At 56.4% G+C, this 20,758-nt stretch overlaps 1 protein-coding gene across 1 annotated transcript in view; it reads right to left on the bottom strand.

Annotated features, from left to right (window-relative positions):
• Window positions 1-16,969, bottom strand: part of UNC5A (unc-5 netrin receptor A) — a 63,876-nt gene extending 46,907 nt beyond the window's left edge. The window contains exon 1 of the mRNA XM_070374124.1: window positions 16,711-16,969. Coding sequence (XP_070230225.1) covers window positions 16,711-16,780 — 70 coding nt within the window. The 5' untranslated portion in view covers window positions 16,781-16,969. The remainder of the gene's footprint in view (window positions 1-16,710) is intronic.
• Window positions 16,970-20,758: the final 3,789 nt, after the last annotated feature.

Here is a 20,758-nt window from a genome sequence, read left to right as displayed (position 1 = left end):
TAAGTCAGAGAAGCCAGATAGTAAAGGACACATGTCGTATGATTCCATTCTCATGAAATACCCAGAATAGACTAATCTGTAGTGACAGAAAGCAAGCTGGGGTTCGCTAGGGGCTGGGGAGGGGGGGAACGGGGAGTGACAGCTAATGGGGTCTCCCCTGGGGCTGACACAAATGTTTTGGAATTAGATAGAAGTGACGGCTGCATAACATTGTGAACGTACTAAATTGTGCACTTTAAAATGCCTAATTTTACGTTATATGAATTTTACCTCGATTCTCTATATAATAAAGTACTCAAGAAGGGTGTGATTCTCGACCGCATTGGACTTCCCTAGCTCATTTTAGAGAGTCATATCTGATACTGGGCGGCAGTGGGGACTGCAGGCCTTGAGACAGCAAGGCGCTGTGAAGGGACCTGTCCTACTTTCTCCCCACATCCTCCGTCCTCCCCACCCTCACCCGGCTCCTGCTCTCTATTCTAAGGCCTTGGGTCTAGCACCAATGCAGCCCAGGCCCAGGTCATCCTCCCTATTTCTCAAATGAGGCAGAGGGTGGGCCCTCTGAACTAAGAGCAGCCTGGGACTCAGGTCTCCTGACTCCCAGTCCAGGGTGATGTGCAATCAGCCCAGGCCTGGGCTCTCTTGATCTGCCTTCAGAGGGACTTTAATCACTCAGTTCCTCTGACTGCACCTTTTGGGAAGCTGAGGGGGCACATGGCATAAATGAGCACAGAGACAAGTCCCACTTCCTCTCCACCCAGCTCCACACTTCCCTGTGCCTGGACCACAGTGCACCTCCACAAATCATGCTCTTCCCAGCTTTGGGGCGCTGCCCACATGGCTGGCTCTTTCTTGTCATTAGGGTCTCAGCTCACAGATCACCTCCTTGGAGAGGCCTGACCATCCAGGCTAATATGCCAGCCAACACACCTGCATCTAGCTCACCCAGGGTCATGGGTCACATGGCCCTCTCTGCCTGCCTTCCGAATCCTGGAAAGCATTCTGCATTATCTGAGTCTGTCTACTTTTTATGAGCGTGGTGATGGAACTCGCCTTGCTCAGTCGGTATCTGTAGGTCCGCAGTAGGTCCACATCACTGCTTCCTTAAGGACTGATGTGTTCGCATCTTCACTCAGCCCTGTCCCCAGTCCATCCTCTCAGCTTTCCTCAAAAGCTCCCTGGGGCCCTCAGCCTTCTGCCCAACCCCTGGCACAGATCTGTGCTCAGAGGGGCTGGCGCTGGGACCTGGCCTGCGGTGGCTGCGTGTGACTCAGGCAGTCACTTCCCCTCTGAGGCTGCCTGCAGAAAGCTGTGTGCAAGAACCTTGCAAGCATTGAGCAATCTCAACCATCCAGCCAGCCCCTGCTCCCTGTGCCCAGGCTCCTGCACTGAAGCCCTCAAGGATCCCTTTCTGGCTTCTAATGTCCTTCTCTTGAAGCTCTTCAGATTCCAAGTGGCCATTATTCCCTGCCCACCAGACTTGTCCCTTTCTCTAAGGCTGGTTCATGCTTCTGGGCACAGGAACTCAGGCACCAATTTCTGGTGCCACTTGCTCATGAGCATGCGCATGCACACCTTCCAGGCCTCGTCTACAGGGGCTTTCCCTGCAGCCCTCCTTGCGGCTGCCACCCTGTCCTCAAAACTCCTCCCTGGACTCCTGGGCTCTCTTAGTGGCCTCCTTCGGCTTTCTCAGAATCACTCTGCCAATCCTCCATTTCCATCTCAGCTGCAGCCATTCCCCAATCACCCCTTACAACAGGACTCAAGCTCATAGTGACCAGCTCCTTCTGAATGGGCCTTGCATCTCCACTTCCTGCCATCCATGCCCCTCAAAGCGCCCATCCCAGGTTTTCCATAAGCTTTTAGCCTCTTCCACCTGACTAGCTGCTGCCACCTCTATTGAACAGGTGAAATCTAAGCCCCCAAAACAGGCTCTAGAGTCGGAAGGGAGAGGAGGAAGGCTTCCGCACATCTTCTTGGTGTTGTGCTGGGGTGAGAATGCAGTCTCAGGGTGCCTGCAAGTGGGGCTGCATAAGACAGGGGTGTACACCAGTCAAGGAGGTAGCCAGGTCCCAGCCCCTGCCCACCCAGGAAAATGGGCTCAGTGCCCAGATCCAACTTTTCAAGGGGATCCCCAAATCTGGACTTGCATATGAACTTACTATTGTCTAGAATGTTCTGTCTGCCATGTGAGGTTGCCATGCCCTGCACACTGCCACCCAGCCATCTTTGGGTGGGTACTTTGTCCCCATTGTCATATCTTCCTCCCGAGACCTGGTGCTAGGGTCCCTTTCAGGTACAGGGCATTGAAATCCAGCCAAGCTGGCATAAGCCTAAAGCAGGAAGCTTTTGGCTCAAGTGCTGGGAAGGCTGAGGTGGGGAGCTTACAGGACTGAGGGAAAAGGTGTGGGCTCCTGAGTCTCTGGGGCCACCAGACAGCTCCCTCTCCTGCCTGTCTCTCTGTGTTGGCCATAGTTCCCTCTGCAGCCAGGCTCTCTCCCTATAAGGGGGAAATGGCTGCCACTGGTCCAACATCTCTGTCTGCATCTTCACAGCTGCTGATCCCAGAGGGAAAAAGGAGGGCTCCTCCACTGCCAGGTGGGAAAAACCACGGGAAGGATCCTGATTGGCTTAGGCCAGGTCCCAGGGCCGCTATGGACCAATCACCGTGCCTAAGATCTCCACTAGGATTTGCCAGCCTGGTCAGGTGTTTTCTAGGAGGAGGGTGGGCCCCCCTGATTGACAGTCCCACCAGGACCCCTCCAAGGTGTTGGAGGTCACCTAGAGAAGAGTGCTATGCCAGTGACGTGTGTTGAATAGTCAAAACAATGAGCACCAAAGAAACAACAAAATTCCACGAGGTGAGGTCATCCCTCCAGAGAGCCCAGTTCCCAAAGGTAAGGTGCTTCTCAAGGCCAACCAGTAAGAGTGGGGCTGAGGGTGGAGGCCAAGTCAGTTCCAAAGTCCACCCTTTCCCCTTTACCATGGGACCTCACCAGGGCCACCTGCAACCATTCCACAGTCTCCCTGACAGTTCCAACAGAGTCTGTTTCAATAGCCCCACCAATGGGGAGCTCCCTGCCTGCCAAGGCCACAGTTGTCACTGCTCATTAGGAAGGTCTTTCTCAGCCTCTCATGTCTGACCTGCGGGTCTTGACCCTACCCTCTAAGTCTATACAGAACAAAGCAAATCCACTTTCCCCTCCTGCCTTCAGTGCCTTGAATTACACAGGACCGCCCCATCATTGCCCTGACCTTTTGAAGACCTCTCTCCCAGGACATGATTTTGTCTGTCCCTCGGTTATTCATTGGATCTGCCAGCCCTGACCACCCCGGTTACACTTTCTTTGCTTCACCTGACTAGAACCAGTTTCTGTTACTTGTGGCCAAAGTCCCTGAGTGATGTCCACGCTCTAGGCAGGGCCTGGCAGGGTGAAGCTCATAGCTCTGTAAAGCCTCTTGCAGCTTCTCCCCTGTTGAGGCTCCCCGTCCTGGTTCTGCTTCTGACATCACTTTCCCAGGCTTGAAAGCTCTGAATCATGTTTGCCTCATTCCCATCCCTCACCCCCTACATGCAACATCCAGAGGCTCCTCCCTTCAAATGTCTCCCACATCCATCTCTCTGACTCCATCCCCACTGCCTGATCCCTGAGAAGGGAGGCCTCGTCATTTCTTGCCTGGATGACCGCTGCAGCCTCCTGGCTGGTCTCCTTGCCTCCAGCCTCTCTCTGCTCTCATCCATCCTCCATGTGCTGCCAGATTAATCTTCCTTAAACACTGCTCACTGCCTGTCACTCCCCAGCTCAACGATGTAGCCGGCCCTGTCGCTCACTGGTCCCCCACAGGCACCGTCTGCTTCAGCCAGGCTGCGCCTCCTGGCTCCCCTGTACACACGCTGTCACCAGGGAACGCCTGTGTGCTCTTTCCCCTCCCTTCCCTGTCTGGCCAGCGCTACCAACACTAAGGTCTCAGGCAGAGTCCCTCTCCTCCTCTGGCCTTGGGACACCCACAGTTGGGAACAGAGGAAGTGGTGTGGCCAGGGCCAGCCCTGAAGCCACAATCTAGTCTGCAGGTCAGCAGATAGGTTGTCCTTGCCTGGCCTGGCTGGGCTCTTGAATGTTGCTGTAACCCCCACCACCTCTCTGCTCTGCATGTCCTGGGAACCCACCCTGGCTTCCAGGCTGTTCAGGAGTCATACCTGGTCAAGCCCTCTGGATGAGACATCTCTCACTACATCAACCTTCCTTCTCAGGCCCCCTCATGAATGCCCATCACCCCTCAATGAGCACCTTTCCAAGATTCTAGATCTGCAGGGTCCTGCCCTGATGCTCCCTGTCACTGTTGTCAACCAAGAACCTGCTCCCCCCACCACTTAAGTGGGTGTCACAGAGGGGGCCAAGAGTGAGTATCCCCATCGCTGTCCACAGAGCATCGGCAGCAGCTCCCATTTATAGAGCATTTAGCCTGGGTCTGGCATTGGGCTAAGTGTTTCAAACAGAATAACTCATTTAATCCTCACAACCTTACGAAGTAGAAGCCTTTCATTATCCAGAGTTTCTAGATGAGAAAATCGAGGCACAGAGAGCTGAAATCACCTATCTAAGGTCACCCAGTTTAGGATTCTGTTTCAGAGCCCTGACTCTTAACCGTCTAGTGCCTGACATCCCATCCCACAGTCCACTGAAGAGCTGGGGAGGTCAATGGATCCAGCAGGGAGGGGCCCAAAGAGCCACTGTCACTCTCTTTTTGTCACCACTTCTTCAGAGGGCTGGGGTGACCAGGGGAAAGCACTGTGCTGAAGCCAGCTCATCCTGGCTTAGGAGAGCCTGTTGTTAAAATTTCTGGAATTTTGCAAGCTGGTCAACATCACATTGGTAGCTTGAAATAGGCCATCGTGGGAGTATTTACACCATAGAAATTGGCAGCTCTGTCCTGCACTTTCCCGGAGAGCCAACTGTTAAACATTCATCGGCACATTACTGCTGGGGAGGGGAGGCTGACCACCCTCCGAAGGGCATCCTAGCCTATGGGTGCCAGGCTTCAGGCAACTCACCCCAAAGACAAGCCCCCTCAGTGGAGCCAGGAGTCTTAAAAGCATGGGGTCTTGAGAGGACTGGGTGGGTCTCAAAGATGGGCCTCTGGCTGTGTTATCCCAAAAGATCTGAAGGAAAGCACTCTCAGAAAGTGGTATATTCTAACCAAACATGCCCAACATGGAAAGCTGGCCACCAACTAAGGACAGTGCCACTGATGAGAGGCATGGAATGGAGAACCAAGCTGGGGAGCCTAAGCTCAGGTCCCTCAGAGGTTTGTGGGAAGTGCCAACACAACTTGGGGCAGGAGGGGCTTGGAGGAGGAGGCCCAAGAAAGGGTAGGCCTTCTGACTGGTTGGGAGGTGCTGGAAGGCCTGCCTCTCCACCCCATCTGAGGACACTGAAGTGGAGAGGCAGGATAAACACTAGTAAGAAAGCACTGAAGGCAAGAGGTGAGATCAGGACAGGCTTAGTGACTGCTGTGAAGGAGCTCAGGTCTCTAGGTCCTAATAAACCACACCCCAGGTCCAGGCACAGGCCTGGGGCAGTCATGGGGCAGATGAGTTGACTGTGGCCGAAGAAACAAGAAAGCTGTATTTGGTGGATCCGTCAGTTATGTTCTTTGACTGCAAGCAACAGAAATTGCTTCTTACAAATTTAAGCAAAAAGGGGGAAGTTCTAGTGAAAAACTAGGTTGCTGAGAGAAGGGGAAAGAGGCTTAAAAAAGAAGGCTCTGAAGCAGGAAAGGAACCAGGATAGGGAAATTACCAACCTGCCTTACCTGGGCCCTGCTTTCAAGATGAAGGGGCCTGTTGAATATTGACCATGCGTGTACCAAGGGAGAGGTCAGAGGGTCCTGATGGGGCTAGGAATGGAAGCTGGACAGATACAAACCCAACAACAATTGTCCACTGCAACGGCCCCATCCTGGTGAACCCGATGCAGACCCCAGGCACGGTTCTGGTAGTGCATCTGAGCCAGCTTCACATGACCAAGGACACTGAGAAACAAGCTGGGACCCCCAAAGACCTGTCACACCAGACCAGCTTCCCTTATCATAGAGTTACTACTCTGATAGGTTAGGCTCAGACTGGAGACAGTGTGCCCGGACTTCAGCCAGGTACCTGATAAAATATCTCAAGATCAGCAAATGTAGATGCACAAACCAGGTAATAACACATTAAGTGAAAGTGATGTCGCTCAGTCATGTCTGACTCTTTGCGACCCCATGGACTGTAGCCTATCAGGCTCCTCTGTCCATGGGATTTTCCAGGCAAGAGTGTTGGAGCAGATTGCCATTTCCTTCTCCAGGGGATCTTCCCGACCCAGGAATCAAACCTGGGTCTCCTGCATTGCAGCAGATGCTTTACCATTTGAGCCACACATTAAAGGGAACGCAAAATCTTTGGAATGGCCAGCATTGTTTTCTAACACAGCCGATTAAATGACTAATGTTGCTCCACAGTTGGGTCTTTACCTTTGAGCCTCAGGCTGTGCCCTTTGAGCTAGTCAGGATTTCTATTAAATACTTGGATAAAAGGCACTGATAGCATATCTGACGATTGTGTGCCCATCCCTTCTCCCTGGACAAGAAGCTGCGAGTGGTGGCAAACAGCCTTGGTAAGAGGACAGCGACATAGGTGGCTTGGGCCCAAGCTAACCTGCACGACCATAACCACTGGCTGTGGGGACTGGCTCATTCTGAGAGCATTTGAGTTGGAACAATGAGAGACAAGGACGTTTGTTGGATGGCTAAGGGAAGAGAGATTCTCTATTTTTTCCTGGATTAGGCCTGCAAGGATGTAGCTCTGGTAATTCCTGGCAGCTACCTTGGGACTGTGAGAGGAAAGGTTTTTGGAGAGTGGCAGCAACACTTCCCTATCCTGCCAGAGCAGAGATGAGGGGTGAATCCTGGTCATACATTTTCCCTGGATCCAACCATGCCTGAAGCCAGAGCTACCCCTGGCCTTTCAGTTACACGTGGCAAAAAAATCCTTCCCTGCTCCCTTTTTTTCTTAAGCCATTTGGGTTGGATTTTTCAATATTTGCAACAGACACACTTAGTATCCTATGACAGTCTGTGCCAGGGCATTGTGTCACAGTGCGATGCCCTCCTGGGACTGATATCCAGAGAAGCTAACAAAGACGTTGGGGATAGAGAAGGGGACTTGGAACCTGCTACATGAGGAACAGCTGAGTGGAAAGGAGGTGCCTGACCTGAGAAAGGGCAGATGGGGCCTTGTATTAAGTAAATGAAAAGGGAGAATCCACCCACTGTGGCCCCAGAAGAAAAAGTCAAGAACTATCTGGGGGAGCTTCCCACAAAAGATTCCATCTTATGTAAGAAAGTTGTTTTGAACAGTCCCAGCCACCCTGTGTGTGTGTGGCCCCAGCTAAGTTGGAAAGCTGACCCCCAGGGATTTTTATAATTAAAATCCTGTGGCCTGGACATCCCAGCCCAGGTTTAGAAAGAGCCTGTACCCTGGTGGCAGGGTGGTATGAAGAGGCAGGATGTAGGGGGAAAATGGGCTCTGGGAGACAGGGGATTAGGGCTTCCCAGGTGGAGCAAGTGGTAAAGAACCTGCCTGCCAATGCAGGAGACCTAAGAGACGCAGGTTCGATCCTTGGGCTGGGAAGATCCCCTGGAGGAGGGCGTGGCTATCCACTTAAGTATTCTTGGCCTGGAGAATACCATGGACAGAGGAGCCTGGCTGGCTACAGTTTATAGGATCACAAAAAGTCAGACAGGACTGAAGAGACTTAGCACACACGCAGACTTCAGATTAGCCCAAGATCATGCAAAGAAGCAAGGTCCTGTGACTCTCCAGTGGGCTTTTAAGTCCATGGGACACCAGACAAGGCCCTGACAGTAAATGGACATATGGGACTCTGTTCTGTTCCCTGCTGGTGTGGGTGGGGGAGGTGCGGCCAAGCAGTAACAAAGTCCCAGCTCTGCCATTTCTCTAAGGCTCAATGTTCTCATCTAACAAATGGGACTAACCTCACCTACCTCCTGGGTTGTCCTGCGGTTCTGATCACAAGATGCCGGTAGAGTCCAACACTGGACACGGTTCCCACCATCACCAAGGTAATTATGACCATAGATGTGACAGTTTCAGGTACCGAAGCCTCCTCCTATTCCCGCCCCAGGCTTCAAATCCTCTTAGCAGAAGGAGGAGGTATCCCAACCCCATCCTGAAACCCCAGGCCTGTCTAGTAAGGCAACGCGGGACCTCGGGAAGCCGTGCCCTCCCACATCTGGAAAATGAGACGAACCCCAGCGGCGCACGCCTACGGGAGGTGCTCAGCAGTCTCCTCCTCTCCGCCGCGAGGTCAGCCGAGGGGGCTCTGGAAGCGCTACCCGCACCAGACCGCCAGAGGGGCCCACCGCCCGGCCACGTCTCCGGGGATCCGGGGGCAGGCGGCGGGGGTGAGAGCTACAGCCGGGCGAGCGCGGGAACCGAGGAGCCGCAGAGGCCGCCTTGCTGCCGTGCCCGGAGGCTGGACGCCTGCTCCCCGGGCGGCAGCCGAGCGCTCAGCCAGGAACTTGTTAACAGGCCCCGAACAAAGAGCCGCTAATCCGGCGGGCGGCCGCGGGCGGGCTGGCGGGCGGAGGGATCCCGCCCCTTCCCCGCGCGGCCGCCGAGTTTACCGCTCACTCATTACCCCGCGCCGGGCGGAGGCGGGGACCGGGGCCCAGGCGGTGGAGCTGGACGCGTGGTGCCCCTTCTCCCAGAATGGCCCGGGGGCGCGCCCCTCCCCAGGGCCCGGGCCGGCGCCGCGGCTAATTGCTAATCCCTGGGCTCCGGTTCCCATTGGCTCGGGCACCTGCCGCCCCCGGCCGCTCACGTGCCCCGCAGCTCGCCCGCCCAGCCGGAGGCTTGCCGCTAGTCCCGGACCCCCGCCCGCCGAGCTATCCCGGACAACTTGGTGGGGGTTGTTTGGGAAGAGGGGAAGGCTCCGGTCACGCTGGGACGATACAGAATCATTCCTACCTGACAGTGCCCGTCATCCCCCTTTTTTATTTTGGTGGGGGAAGGGGAGAGAAGGGCTGGAAAGATGCGGATATGGGAAAAACCAACAGCCCCTCAACTCCATCTGGTCTGTGCTCCAGTAAGGAGGGGGTAGGGTCTAAATCGGGGTGTATCTCCCTGCAGGCTCTGGGCTGGATCTGCTGGGGTGGGGCACGGAGAGTCACATCTGCCATCCTGGCTGGAGAGGTCTACGGTAGGGGTGGGTTACAGGGGCCAGAGCTCCCTCTCCAAGGATCAGTCTAGAATGACTGCCCCTCCCCAGACCTCAGCCAGGCATTCGCCTGGAGCTCAAGGTGACCCCGAGCCTTCCAGAGGGACACAGCTCTGACATCTTGGCGTGGGGAGGGGCCTGAATCTGGGGGACTCACCCATCAGGACACTGGCCCTTGGTGCTCTCACTGTGGACAGGCAGGGAGTTGAGTCCCCTCCCCCATCTAAGTGGGACCTCAAATATGCCCTTTGTGGCCTACTCTGGGGAGCAGCTGCCACTTAGGCCTCTCCTGATGGCCATGAATCTCCCTGTCTCCTCCATCTCAAACAGGGCTGGGATGGCCCAGCCAATGACCAGTCTCCCTCTGGAGAGAGGGAGAGGCAGGGGACTTCTGATCACCGACCTACCCCTGTCATCCCTCAAAGGGGGCAGAGAAAAGACACCAGGCCAGCCCCCCATCCCCAGGCCTTTGACCTCTTTCTGGACCCCTAGCTGCATCCTCTCCCACAAAGTGGGAGGGCTCCCCCACTCTCTGTAGGAGAGGAGAGGAAGGAACAGTGCCCTTTGCCATATCCGTCACCTCGATTGCTCACATTTTTTGAGCACCTCCTGTATGCCAGGATGGACATGCATCGATCTGCCTAATCCACACAAGGACCCTGTGAATTAGGTCCTTTTATAATATTTTGGCTGATTCCCAGGTGGCGCTAGTGGTGAAGAACCCGCCTGCTAATGCAAGAGACATAAGAGACGCGGGTTCGATCCCTGGATGGGGAAGATCCCCTGGAGGAGGAAATGGCAGCCCACTCAGCCTGGAGAATCTCATGGACAGAGGAGCCTGGCGGGCTGCAGTCCTCGAGGTCACACAGAGTTGGACCACGACTGAAGCAGCTTAGCACGCATGCACACATGATATTTTAGAGACATGAAATGAAGGAGTACAGGGAGGAGCTACATCCACGGCCAGGACTAGGGTGAGGCAGAGGGTGTCGAGAGCACAGATGTAAGGAAGTCTTTGCTCTCAGGATCAGCCCTGCACTTGCATGACATAAATCTTGCACCCTAGGCCCCTCCCTTGCCTCACCCTCGTTGGAGCCCTGGTCCAAACCCAGACCCCAGAGCCTGCCAACTCAACCACCCTACCACCTCCTACGCATGCCTGGGGTTCTGGCTCCCAGGGGGTCAAAGGCTGTCTGCAGCATCTTCTATCAGTCCCCAGAAAGTGGGTAGGCCTCAGGCGCTGGCACGCTGACCTTCTGGGGATCCTGCGAAGGCCTGTTTTTGCCACTGGGGGGTGTTCAACCAGCCAAACAGGACCTGGCTTCCTTGCCAGGGCACTGGAACTCCCAGCTCCCACCTCTATGTCACAGTCACCTTCGGCCCTGCTGCAACAGCCACCTGGTTCCAAGGCAACACAGGCAGCTGCTGCCAGCGTGGTTGGTGGCTTTGGCAGGTGCTGGGCAGATGTGAACAGTTCCTGGGGGAACCTGCTGCTGAGTGTACAGTCTATCTCAGGCTCACGAGGCAGCCTCTCTGGGCATAGCCCCCAGTAGTTATCCAGCCCAGCCCATTAGCATACAGAGGAAGACAGCCCAGAGAGGTTAAGTGGTTTGTTCAGGGTCACACAGTAATCCAATGGCAGAGTCTGAACCAGAATTGAATTGCATCTCGGGTGCCCACCCCTGCTTTGCTGCCATGTTCTGTGTGTCAGAGCTGGTCACCACAGATCCAGGACAAACTGGGCCCAAATGATCATCTTCACAGAATCTCCAAAGTTCTTTTCACCCTGGGGGGACTGGTGTTTGAATCAAGTGTCTGAAGCAGGTGCCCTGCGAGGGGTGGTATGAGTATAGATGAGGTGGGGTGGGTAGGAGGCTTCTTCCAACTAGAAGCAATGACTTCTCCTAGGGGCAGCAAGAAGTGAAACAGTTTATAGAGATGGTCTTCTCCCTTATATATGAGGTTGGAGCCTGACACAGCTTAAGACCCCACCCTGTCCTAACTCACTTCCCTTCAAATGCCAGGGAAAATGGAGGAAGGAGGCACACAGGTACCTGCTCCATGTTGGGGTCCACCTGGGCACTCAGTGTCGCCCATCAACTTGTTACTCTAACCCCAGGGAGCAGAGGTGACCGTATTCTCCAAAGGTGGGAACAGGCTGGGGAAAAAATTTTTTCTCATCCAAGGTCAGGTGGCTTAGACTGAAACCTGGCCTGTCCTGTCTGCCTCCAAAGCCCTGCCTTTTCCATTCTACCTTACAGGCTCCCCAGAGGCAGGAAAGGAAGTAAAAGTAAAGTCGTTCAGCCGTGTGCGACTCTTTGCAAACCTATGGACTGTAGCATGTCAGGCTCCTCCATCCATGGGATTTTCCAGGCAAGAATACTGAGTGGGTTGCCATTTCCTTCTCCAGGGGATCTTCCTGACCCAGGGATGGAACTCGGGTCTCCCACATTGCAGGCAGACTCTTTACCATCTGAGCCACCACGGAATCACAGGAGGACCCTTCAATGCCACTCTCTTGGGAGCAGACAAGGGGAATGGAGAGCTGGGTCAGCAGAATTGACTGCAGGAAGCTGGGTGCCCATCTGGGTGGTGAGGAGGGTTGGGGCCCAGGGGTTGGGCTCTGCTGGGTCTGGGAATTGGGAGCCCTGCTTGGTGCTCAATGAACCTCCAGTCTTGGTGTCAACGCCAGCCCTGAGCATCGGAGTGGGGCCTGAGGAAGAGGCCACTCAGACAGATGGTCAGGGTCAGGATGGGTACTATCAGAGGGGGGTGCCCCTCAGCCCCACCTTCCAGGGGCTAGAGTCTGCAGGTCTGGGGTCCAGAATTACATTATTCACAAGAGAAGACACCCACCTGGGAACATCTGTGCCTGGGAGGGCTGGGGCAGGCAAGGTTCCTGTTCCACAGACACTGGTGCACCTGTGTGAGGGACCCACAACACAGAGGCTCCAGGGAGCTGGTTTGCCATCTGTGTGGGGGCGTCAGCTAGCTGGTCCTGGCCCTGGACAGGAGCCATTGCCGGCCTCCCTGGAGTAGGGCAGTCTGTGTTTAGGCACAAGGATTGATGTGGGGGGCGGGGCGGATGAGGAGAGCTGCGAAGGAACAGAGCAAACTTCTCCCCACTCCCCAGCCACAGCGCCCACCCCACCGTCCCCTTGTCTAGCCAGAGAACTCAAACTCAAGCAGAGGAAATAAAAAGAGAAATAAGCATTTGACTGGCTGTGACTCGGAGCATGTTGGGGGCTGAGAACAGGGTCATAGCGCCATTGACAACGGCAATACTTGTGGGAAGCCCTGGCACGAGTGAGGAGGTGCCCCCCTGCCCCAGATGCTGCCCCAGGCCACTCCAGGGCTGAAGAGTCAGAAGCTCTGTCCTGGAGCCCACTTGGAGCTTACCAGTGGGCCGTGGCCCCCTCATGGGTATGAGGAGGCAGGGCTGGATTGAACCTGGAGGCTGAGATGATCACAGCACAGTGGGGACTGGCAGCAGCAGCGAAGGCTTGGCCTGGCCCTGACCAGAATTTGAGGATGTTGGGGTATAGGATGGGGATCGTGGCTGGCTGGCTGGGGGAGGGGGCACCACGTTTTGCAAGGCATGGGAAGTACAGTGGGTGGAAGCCAGAGCTTGTCTGGGAGTGTGGATGGCCAGAGTCAGGGAGGACACCTAACCTGCCAACATGTCCGCCCAGGGATGTGTGTGCTGCAGGTGTTTCCCTAAGGGCTCCTGGGCTCGGGGTTCAGACTTTCCCTGCTGCCACTGGGGTGCCACAGAAGGCGTTCTCGTGCATTCGAGCCTGGGCACCAGCCGCATCAGTCTAGGTGGAGGATGCAGAGGAGGGAGGGAGTGAGGGGTGGCCACGGCACCAGCCCAGGTGAGAAAGGTGAGGGGGAAGGGCTGGGTGGGGAGGGACAAAGGAGGAGAGGGACATGAGCAAAGTCACAAGTAGGACTGAGCTGGAGGACCTGGTGATAGATTAGACATGAAGCGTGAAGGAGAAGGTTAGAGCCAAGAGAGACTCGAAGGTTTCCTGCCCCAGGCTGGGGGAAAGGGGGAGGGGGCCTGGGAGGACGGACTGCAGGAGAGGGCTGGCCTGGAAAGAGCAGGTCTGGCATGTGCACGAAACAATGTGTGTGTGTGTGTGTGTGTGTGTCGCGCGCACGCACGCGCATGTGTGCGCACATGCATGTGCATGTGTGTGCATGCATGCGTGTGTGTGTGCACGTGTGTGTGTGTGTGCCTGTACACTTGTTCTCAGGAGGCAGCCAAGCCCAGCACTAGGGCCCTTGCCTGGAGAAATCCCTCATACCTGGCTCAGGGCAGCTTCTGCCTCAGACTTCATGGCTTCAGTCTGCAGGTCTGGGGCCCAGAGCAGCGCAAGACAAGAGAAAGGGTTGTAAGACAGGGGAGTCCGGGCCCCTGTGCATGCATGCTAAGTCACTTCAGTCACATCCAACTCTTTGTGATCCCATGGACTGTAGCCCACCAGGCTCCTCTGTCCATGGGTATTCTCCAGGCAAGAATACTGGAGTGGGTTGCCATGCCCTTCTCCAGGGGATCTTCCCCACCCAGGAATCAAACCTGTGTTTCTCATATCTCCTGCACTGGCAGGTGAGTTCTTTACCACTAGCGCTACCTGGGAAGTCCCCTGGCCCCTGGCTGAGGCCAAAGTTGGCTGCTCCTAGGAACCAGGTCCGTCAGTGCCTCTAGGTTGGGGGTCTGGTACCTGTATCAGTGCCAGTCCCCAGGCTCCTAAAGGAAGTTCCTCCCAGCACAGGGCAGGAAAAGCAGGAGGGCCAGAGGACCAGCCCTCTCCTATGGGTGCCTGGTGGGCTGCCAAAGAGCAGACCCCCCCCTCCCAAGGCATGGTGAGTGACAGCAGGGTATCTCTTAGCCCTGAAGAATGAAGACCCCCTCCCAGCAACCAATGACCCCAGCTGATGGGGGGTGGAAAGTGGGTCCGGATCAACCCTGTAGGTGGGAGAGGGGCTGAGGAGGTGACCACGGCTCTGGGATGCCCCCAGCCCCCCCCTTTCAGGAGGTCCAGTTCCCTGTGGGCCCCTCCCCTCAGGAGTTCAGAGATCTGAGACCAGAAGGCCGGCAGGTGTGTGCAGCCCACAGGGGCGGGGAGGCAGGTACCAGCTGTGAGCGGGTATGAATGGGAAAAGCCTATGAGACAGGTGGTTTCTGCATGTGGGGGCACAGAGAGGACCTGCCTGGGTGAGTGCCAAGGGACAGGCTTTAGACAGAGGGTGGGCACCTGGCCTGGGGAGCAGGAGGCTCCGATCCTGCTGGCCCCCCGGCGCCCCCTGCAGCCTGGCTGGCTGTCCCTCCCTCAGACCCATTTTTCACTGGCTGCTGTTGCCAAGGAGCTGAATGGGCGATGCGGGAGGAGCCAGGGTCAGCGCAGGGCCAGCCTGCTGGGCACATGTGCCCAGAACCTGCGGGGGCCAGCAGTAAAGGGGCCCCAAATGACAAGAAGGACCCCATGCCCTTCAGCAGCCCCTCACACAGGCCTGAGGGCTGATGCCGGAGGCAGGCTCTGCTCCAGGGCAGCCCTGCGGCACTGGTGCCCACCCGCCAGCGCCCTGGGCAACCTTGCATGAGGTCCCAACAGGTGCCCCACGGCCCTGGGATGCGGTACCTGGACTCTGTGTCCTGAGAGATCCACGCAGCACCCCCTGGGGCTGCGGCACCCAGACTCACCAGTACCCATCACCCTCTCGTCTACATATGCTCACCTGTGCCACTGCTCACAACCGTCACACACGTGCAGCGGGCCTGCCACCACACACGCTCATCTGGCCACACACATACCCGGGCTGCACACATCGCCAGCCCCCGTCATCGCCAGGCCACACATGCCAGCCCAGAGCCCTCACACGTGCTCACGGGGGCGACATGCAGATATGACCACGCAACCTTCCCGCATGCATCAGACTCAGTAAACAAGCCCTGGGCCCCTACTGGGTATCTAGCAACACCTCCCCCATGCGCGGGGCATGAACACCCCCCAGCTCACCACGGTCAGTGGCTCAACCCGTGCCCCCTGAGCGATGCACACATACGCCTAACACGCACGTGTGTGCAACAGGAACACACACCCAGTGGCAGTGCAATCTCCCAGATGCGGAGGGGAGGTCATGGGCAGAGGGGTTTGTTAAAGTGAGGATTCAGTGGGGGGATGCTGGGGGGGATGGAAAAGGAGAGTGGATGGGTGAGGGAGGGAAGACTGTGGGGGCAGGGTGGGGAGGGCGGCTAGCCAGTGGATGCAGGATGCACTACACAGAGACCCTTGAAGGAAACGGACATCGGCCTCAATCATCAGGCTGCTTTCCGAGCTTTCACTCATTCCTCTTCAGTCAGTCTGGCTTCCTTTCTCAGGAACCCCAGTGTTCCCTTCTGACACCCCTGGGATTGACAATGGCCTGGCCAGGCTCAGAGGCAGCCCCCAGGGTCTCAGGGCTGCAAGAATCAAGATTTGCTATGGCAAGCTCCATGCCCCCCTGATCACACAAATGACCCCCTCCCGTCCACATAGGTGCTCAGCTCTGCTAAGTGCAGGGGGGCGGGCAGCCATCAGGAGGCCCCAACAACTCAGCCTAGGTGGAAGGAAGCTTGGGGAGAGCAGACAAAGGATGCAGGGGAACTCCTCCCACCCCCAGGAGTGGGCTGAGGGCTGAGTTATGGGGCAGGTGAGGGTGGCCAAAGGGACACGAGGGGAGGGAGAAGGCTTGTGCCAGAGAAACAGAGTGGGGAGAGCGGTAGAGCTTCCACGCACACAACTCTGGACCCTATGCACCAGGAGGGCCAGGAGCCACAGTGCCGGGGCCCTGGTGCTTCCACTGTGCGGGACTGCAAGGGCTCGGGGGCTGGTGTATGCGCCTCCACGCCTGAGTGTGCGCGTGTGCGAGAGTGTGTGGCGGGGACAGAGGAGGACACTGTGTTCCGGACGTGGGCAGCGGCCAGGTGCCAAGCTGGGAATTGTGAGTAGCTGTTTGGGGCAGATGCTGCCGGGAAACGGTATCTTAAACCCCGTCCTCAATTTCCTGGGCACTTGGGATGTGGTCAAAACCCTCTCACCGGCTAACCGGCCAAGCCAGACTCCCCGGGGCTTTGACCTAAACCCCCAACCCTGCGCTGGGGCCGGGCAACCAGCAAACTTCCCCCGCCTAGAAGCGTGGGGCGTCTACACTCGCCAGCCCCACGCGCTGACAGCTGCTCCTGGACTTGGCAGAACCCAGGCTTCCGGGGAAGCGCGCGGGGAAGCTGCGCAGCAGCGACAGGCGGCCCCCCGCGTCCCGCCTCGCAAAGTTTGGCCTCGGGGGGCTCCCAAACCGGTCCGGCAGCGCGGGTTAGGGACCCCTAGAGCAATGAGCATTCGCGCGCACGGTCCCCCGCAAACCTCCCCAGAGCGCGCGCGTGACTCACCCGAACCGCGGAGCCAGGCGGCGAGGACTATGCCCAGGAGCGCTGGCCACAGGCCGGACAGGACGGCCATGGCCGCGGGCAGGCGGGCGGGCCGGGCGCGGGGCCCCGCAGACAGGAGGACGCCTTTCAGCGCCTCAGCCCAGAGCCCCGGCCCCGGGCACCCCCGGGGCCCATGCCAGCGGACTGCGCTGCCTCCCGGCGGCCGGCTGCGGGGCGCACGCGGCGCGTGCCTCCCTTGGGCACCGGGAGCGCAGCAATGCAGCCGGGGCGGAGCGCAGCGCCAGCCGCGCCGCGCACAGAGCCAGCCGCCGCGCGGAGCCCGCAGCCGGGGAGCGGGCCGGCGGGCGCCGCAAAACCCGGACTGGAGCAACGGAACTGGGCGGCGTCAGGGCGGGGCGGGGGAAGGAAGGAGGGGCCCAGAAGCCCCGCGCCGCGCGAACGGGCCACCCCCAGCTCTGGGGATCCCTCTCGGCGTTGCCCGAGGCTCCCCCAGGGAGGGGCTGGGGTGGTGGGCGGGAGGCCTCCCACCTCCCTGTGCGATCTCCAGGGACCGGCCAAAAGTCTGAAACCCGGAGTGGATCGATTCTCCGGATCCGGGTTCTCCCGGGCCCACCAGCCAGCGCACAGGTGGCCCGGGAGGGGCCCAAGGCTGCAGCGATCCCGGCGCGGCGCCAGGCTGCAGACAGCGGCCAGGGACAGCGGTGCCTGGCGGCGGTTCCGCGCAGCCCTCTACCCCCACCTCACCCTACTCCGCACCTCCCGGTCGCGCTCCGAGGCTTTCAGCGTGTTGCTGTACGCCACCCAGCCCGCGGCTCGGACAGGGGACTGCGGGAAGCTCCCGGACCTTGGCCCGTGCGCAGAGGTACACGGGTAGGACAGACTAGGGGCCACCCGCAGTCCCAGCCACAGAACCAGGTGGGCCTCAGAGTGATCCTAGGTTTCTCTAACCCCACGGCACCGTTTACCTAAAGAAAACAACGCTAGGACGCAGCGCAATCAACAAGACGTGCAGTGTTTGCGCCCGCAGCGCGCACCTCGCAGGAGACGTGGGCGTGAAGGAACCACTGGGTTTTGGGAGCTAGAGAGATCTGGGGTAGAGTCTAGGGGCCTCCGTCTTCTAGCTCTGTGACCTTGGGCAAGTCACGGTGTCTCCCGGAGCCTCCAGCAACGACCGCCGCTGGAGCCTCCTGTTCCCCACCCCCATATCCTAATCGGGTTTAAATAAACAGAGGGTTGCCTTGAAGGAGAAAGGAAATGACGGACGCGCACCATGTACACAAGGAGAGTGGTTAGAAAAAGAAGATCCTACTCTGTGTCGGGAGGAGAATGAGAAGGGTAAGGGCAGGGTCGCAAACTAAAATGCCTATAGTCGATGGGCATTCTAAAAGGCTAGTCGATGATACATACTCGATTGATGCTGCACGCTGGGCGACATAAGAATGGTCTTCGCTTCCACAAAGAGATACGAGCTCTCCTATATTTCTTGAAACACGAGGCCCTCTCTCGGTCTGTCTTTTGTTTCCCACTTTTGAGAGAGAAGGGTTGTGAGAAATGTTTTGCTTTCCTCTTACCTCTGCTGTGAAAAACACAGACAGTGTCCAGTTAGGTATCTGTAGATGCTGGGCTTCAGTGCCAAGGAGGCCAGGGCAGCGCTGGGGACTGGGCACAGGGTCCCATCTCCAGGCACAGCTGGTTCTTTTCCAGGTGCCAGGTTGAGAGGGTGGGGCCCAACGGGGCCACATCTTCCAAATTTTCAGTACAAGCCATTGTATATGAAGTTTTTTTTATTAAAAAATTTTAACTAAAAATTAAAAAAATTTGATTTCATGTGACCCCAGATGAAAATGTCCACAAATATCCACCAGCTCTGGGTTTTGAACTCTGCTTTGGGGTTTGCTTGTGCATAGACTGTGTCAGGTGGCCCTGATCTACCCAACAGGACTGTGTGTGTGAGTTGTGGGGAGCAGTGTGCCCAGGCTGCTCCCTCTGACACTATACCTCATCCCACTTTCAGGGAAGAAATGGGTGAGAGAGGTGAAACAATAGCAGAATCTTCATTTTCAGCCCCCATTATGGGAAGATAGTTGGGGACTAGGATTTGGGTACTGGAGGGAAGTAGTTGAGGATGAAAGACTGGGATTGGGGCTAGGGTATAAGATGATGTTCTTTTTTTTTTTTTTTTAAGATGATGTTCTAATGGTGTGTGCTAGACTGCTATGTCTATTACATTTGGTTTGATCCTCACAAGGAATCCTATTAAATAAACATTATTATACCTATTTTATAGATGAGGTCATTGAGGCTTGGGGGAGGAAAGAACCCTATGCCCAGGGCCAATCTTATTCAATGATTGTGAGGTTAGCTGAGATGACTCTGTGCAAGGTTTGATTTCAATGTCCATGCCCCTTAAATTTCATCCTGCAGTTTTTGCTTTGGGATGAGAACTTGGGAAAGGGTCTCTTTCTCTATTCAGTTTAGTTGTTCTGGTCATTTCTCTGGCCCCCTCTCTTCAGCTGGAATAAGATGGTGTGTGTAGCAGTCATGATAGACTAGGTTGTGTTGTAGTAACCATCCCCAAGTTTCTGTGGCTTAAGTCAACAAAGATTTATTTCTCATGGGTCCATTGCTCCAGATCTTCTTCACTCAAGGACTGGGGCTGAAAAAGCAGCCACTCTCCCATGAGGAAGAGGAAATGAGAGCTCTGGAGGTACACCCTTCTCCCAATCAGTGGCTCAGTCTAGAAAGGACGTCACTTCCACTCACAATTCAATGGCCAGAACTATGGCCCCACTCAAGAGGATAAGAAAGTGCATACCTACCACACGCCTGGAAGGCAGTTACTGAAATACATGCACAGCAGCAGTGGCAATGGCCACAGCCTCCAGCCCCAGCACAACCCTCCCCTTGCCTACTCTGCAACTCTGTGTGGGCCCTGGCCATGGTGGCCTCCCTTCTGTTTCTCCAGCATCCAGGCTCATACCACCTCCATCCCTTCCTGTTTGCTTTCCTGTGCCCAGATCTTCACATGCATAGTTCCTTTTAGTCACTCAGGTCAGCTGTCCTCTTCCAAGTGGTACTCAGGGCCATGTCAGGAAAAGGAGTAGGAATACCCTTGTGAAGACGGGCGAGTAGACATCTCACCTGAATTCTATGTAAGAATCTAGTTTGGAGGGCTGCCAGGAAGGGCTCATCTCAGACCCAAAGCTTGATGGCCAGATAAGAGGGCACCTGATACCTCCAACCTGATTTACTCTTGAGCATCAGACTCCAAGAGAAGGAGGAGCTAGATCCTTCCTGGGGGGACCCTCCTGCAAGTGTCTGTAGCCCCTTGCAATACCCCACTGACAGGGCAACTGCTCTGCTGGACAGAAATGTCTCTTCTCAAGGGAGCAGGAATCTGCCCCTCATTGGGTTCATCTTCTGGGGCCATGTCAAGCATGTCTGCCACTTCTTTTCTTCAGAAGACTTACTTCTTTGACTTTGGAGCACAAAGTCTGGGTCTACCCTGGATTCTCTCTCTCCAGTTCTGCTGTTACAGGCACCCTTAACACATTGCCCCCCACCCCGCCCCTTGCCGGAGTTCTCCAGTGGGAACACTTCTCTGAAGCCATCTCCTGAAGTGAGATGGCATATCTCCTGGCCACATGGCCTTGTGCATGCATGAGTAGGGTCCCAGTCAGCTTTGATCAGTGACATCCTACTGTTAATGCCCACCAGACTGAGGGACCTCAGAGTTCATGGCGAGACCATTGCTGACTTGAAGATGTGCCAGAAGCTCCTGTGATGGGGATTAAAATGGAAATCTCCAATCCCTGCTCCTTCCCCATCCTGACTCAGGGGAGGTGTCTAGGAATCCACACTTTTACCAAGCCCCCACCATCCCCTACCAGTTTTTTTTTTCTTACTGGTGCCAGTGGTCTGAAAACCTCTCTTTGAGGAACACTGCCCTAGGTCTTTGCCATGGGTGCTGCCAACAACAGGTTGTTACCCATCTACCCTGGGTTGCTGGTTTTCTGAATTTAAATTCAGAAACTTCAATTCATCCCAG

The sequence above is a fragment of the Bos mutus genome, chromosome 7, assembly GCF_027580195.1.
Source record: "Bos mutus isolate GX-2022 chromosome 7, NWIPB_WYAK_1.1, whole genome shotgun sequence".
Taxonomy (NCBI): Eukaryota; Metazoa; Chordata; class Mammalia; order Artiodactyla; family Bovidae; genus Bos; species Bos mutus.
This window is presented reverse-complemented; position numbering and strand designations above follow the sequence as displayed.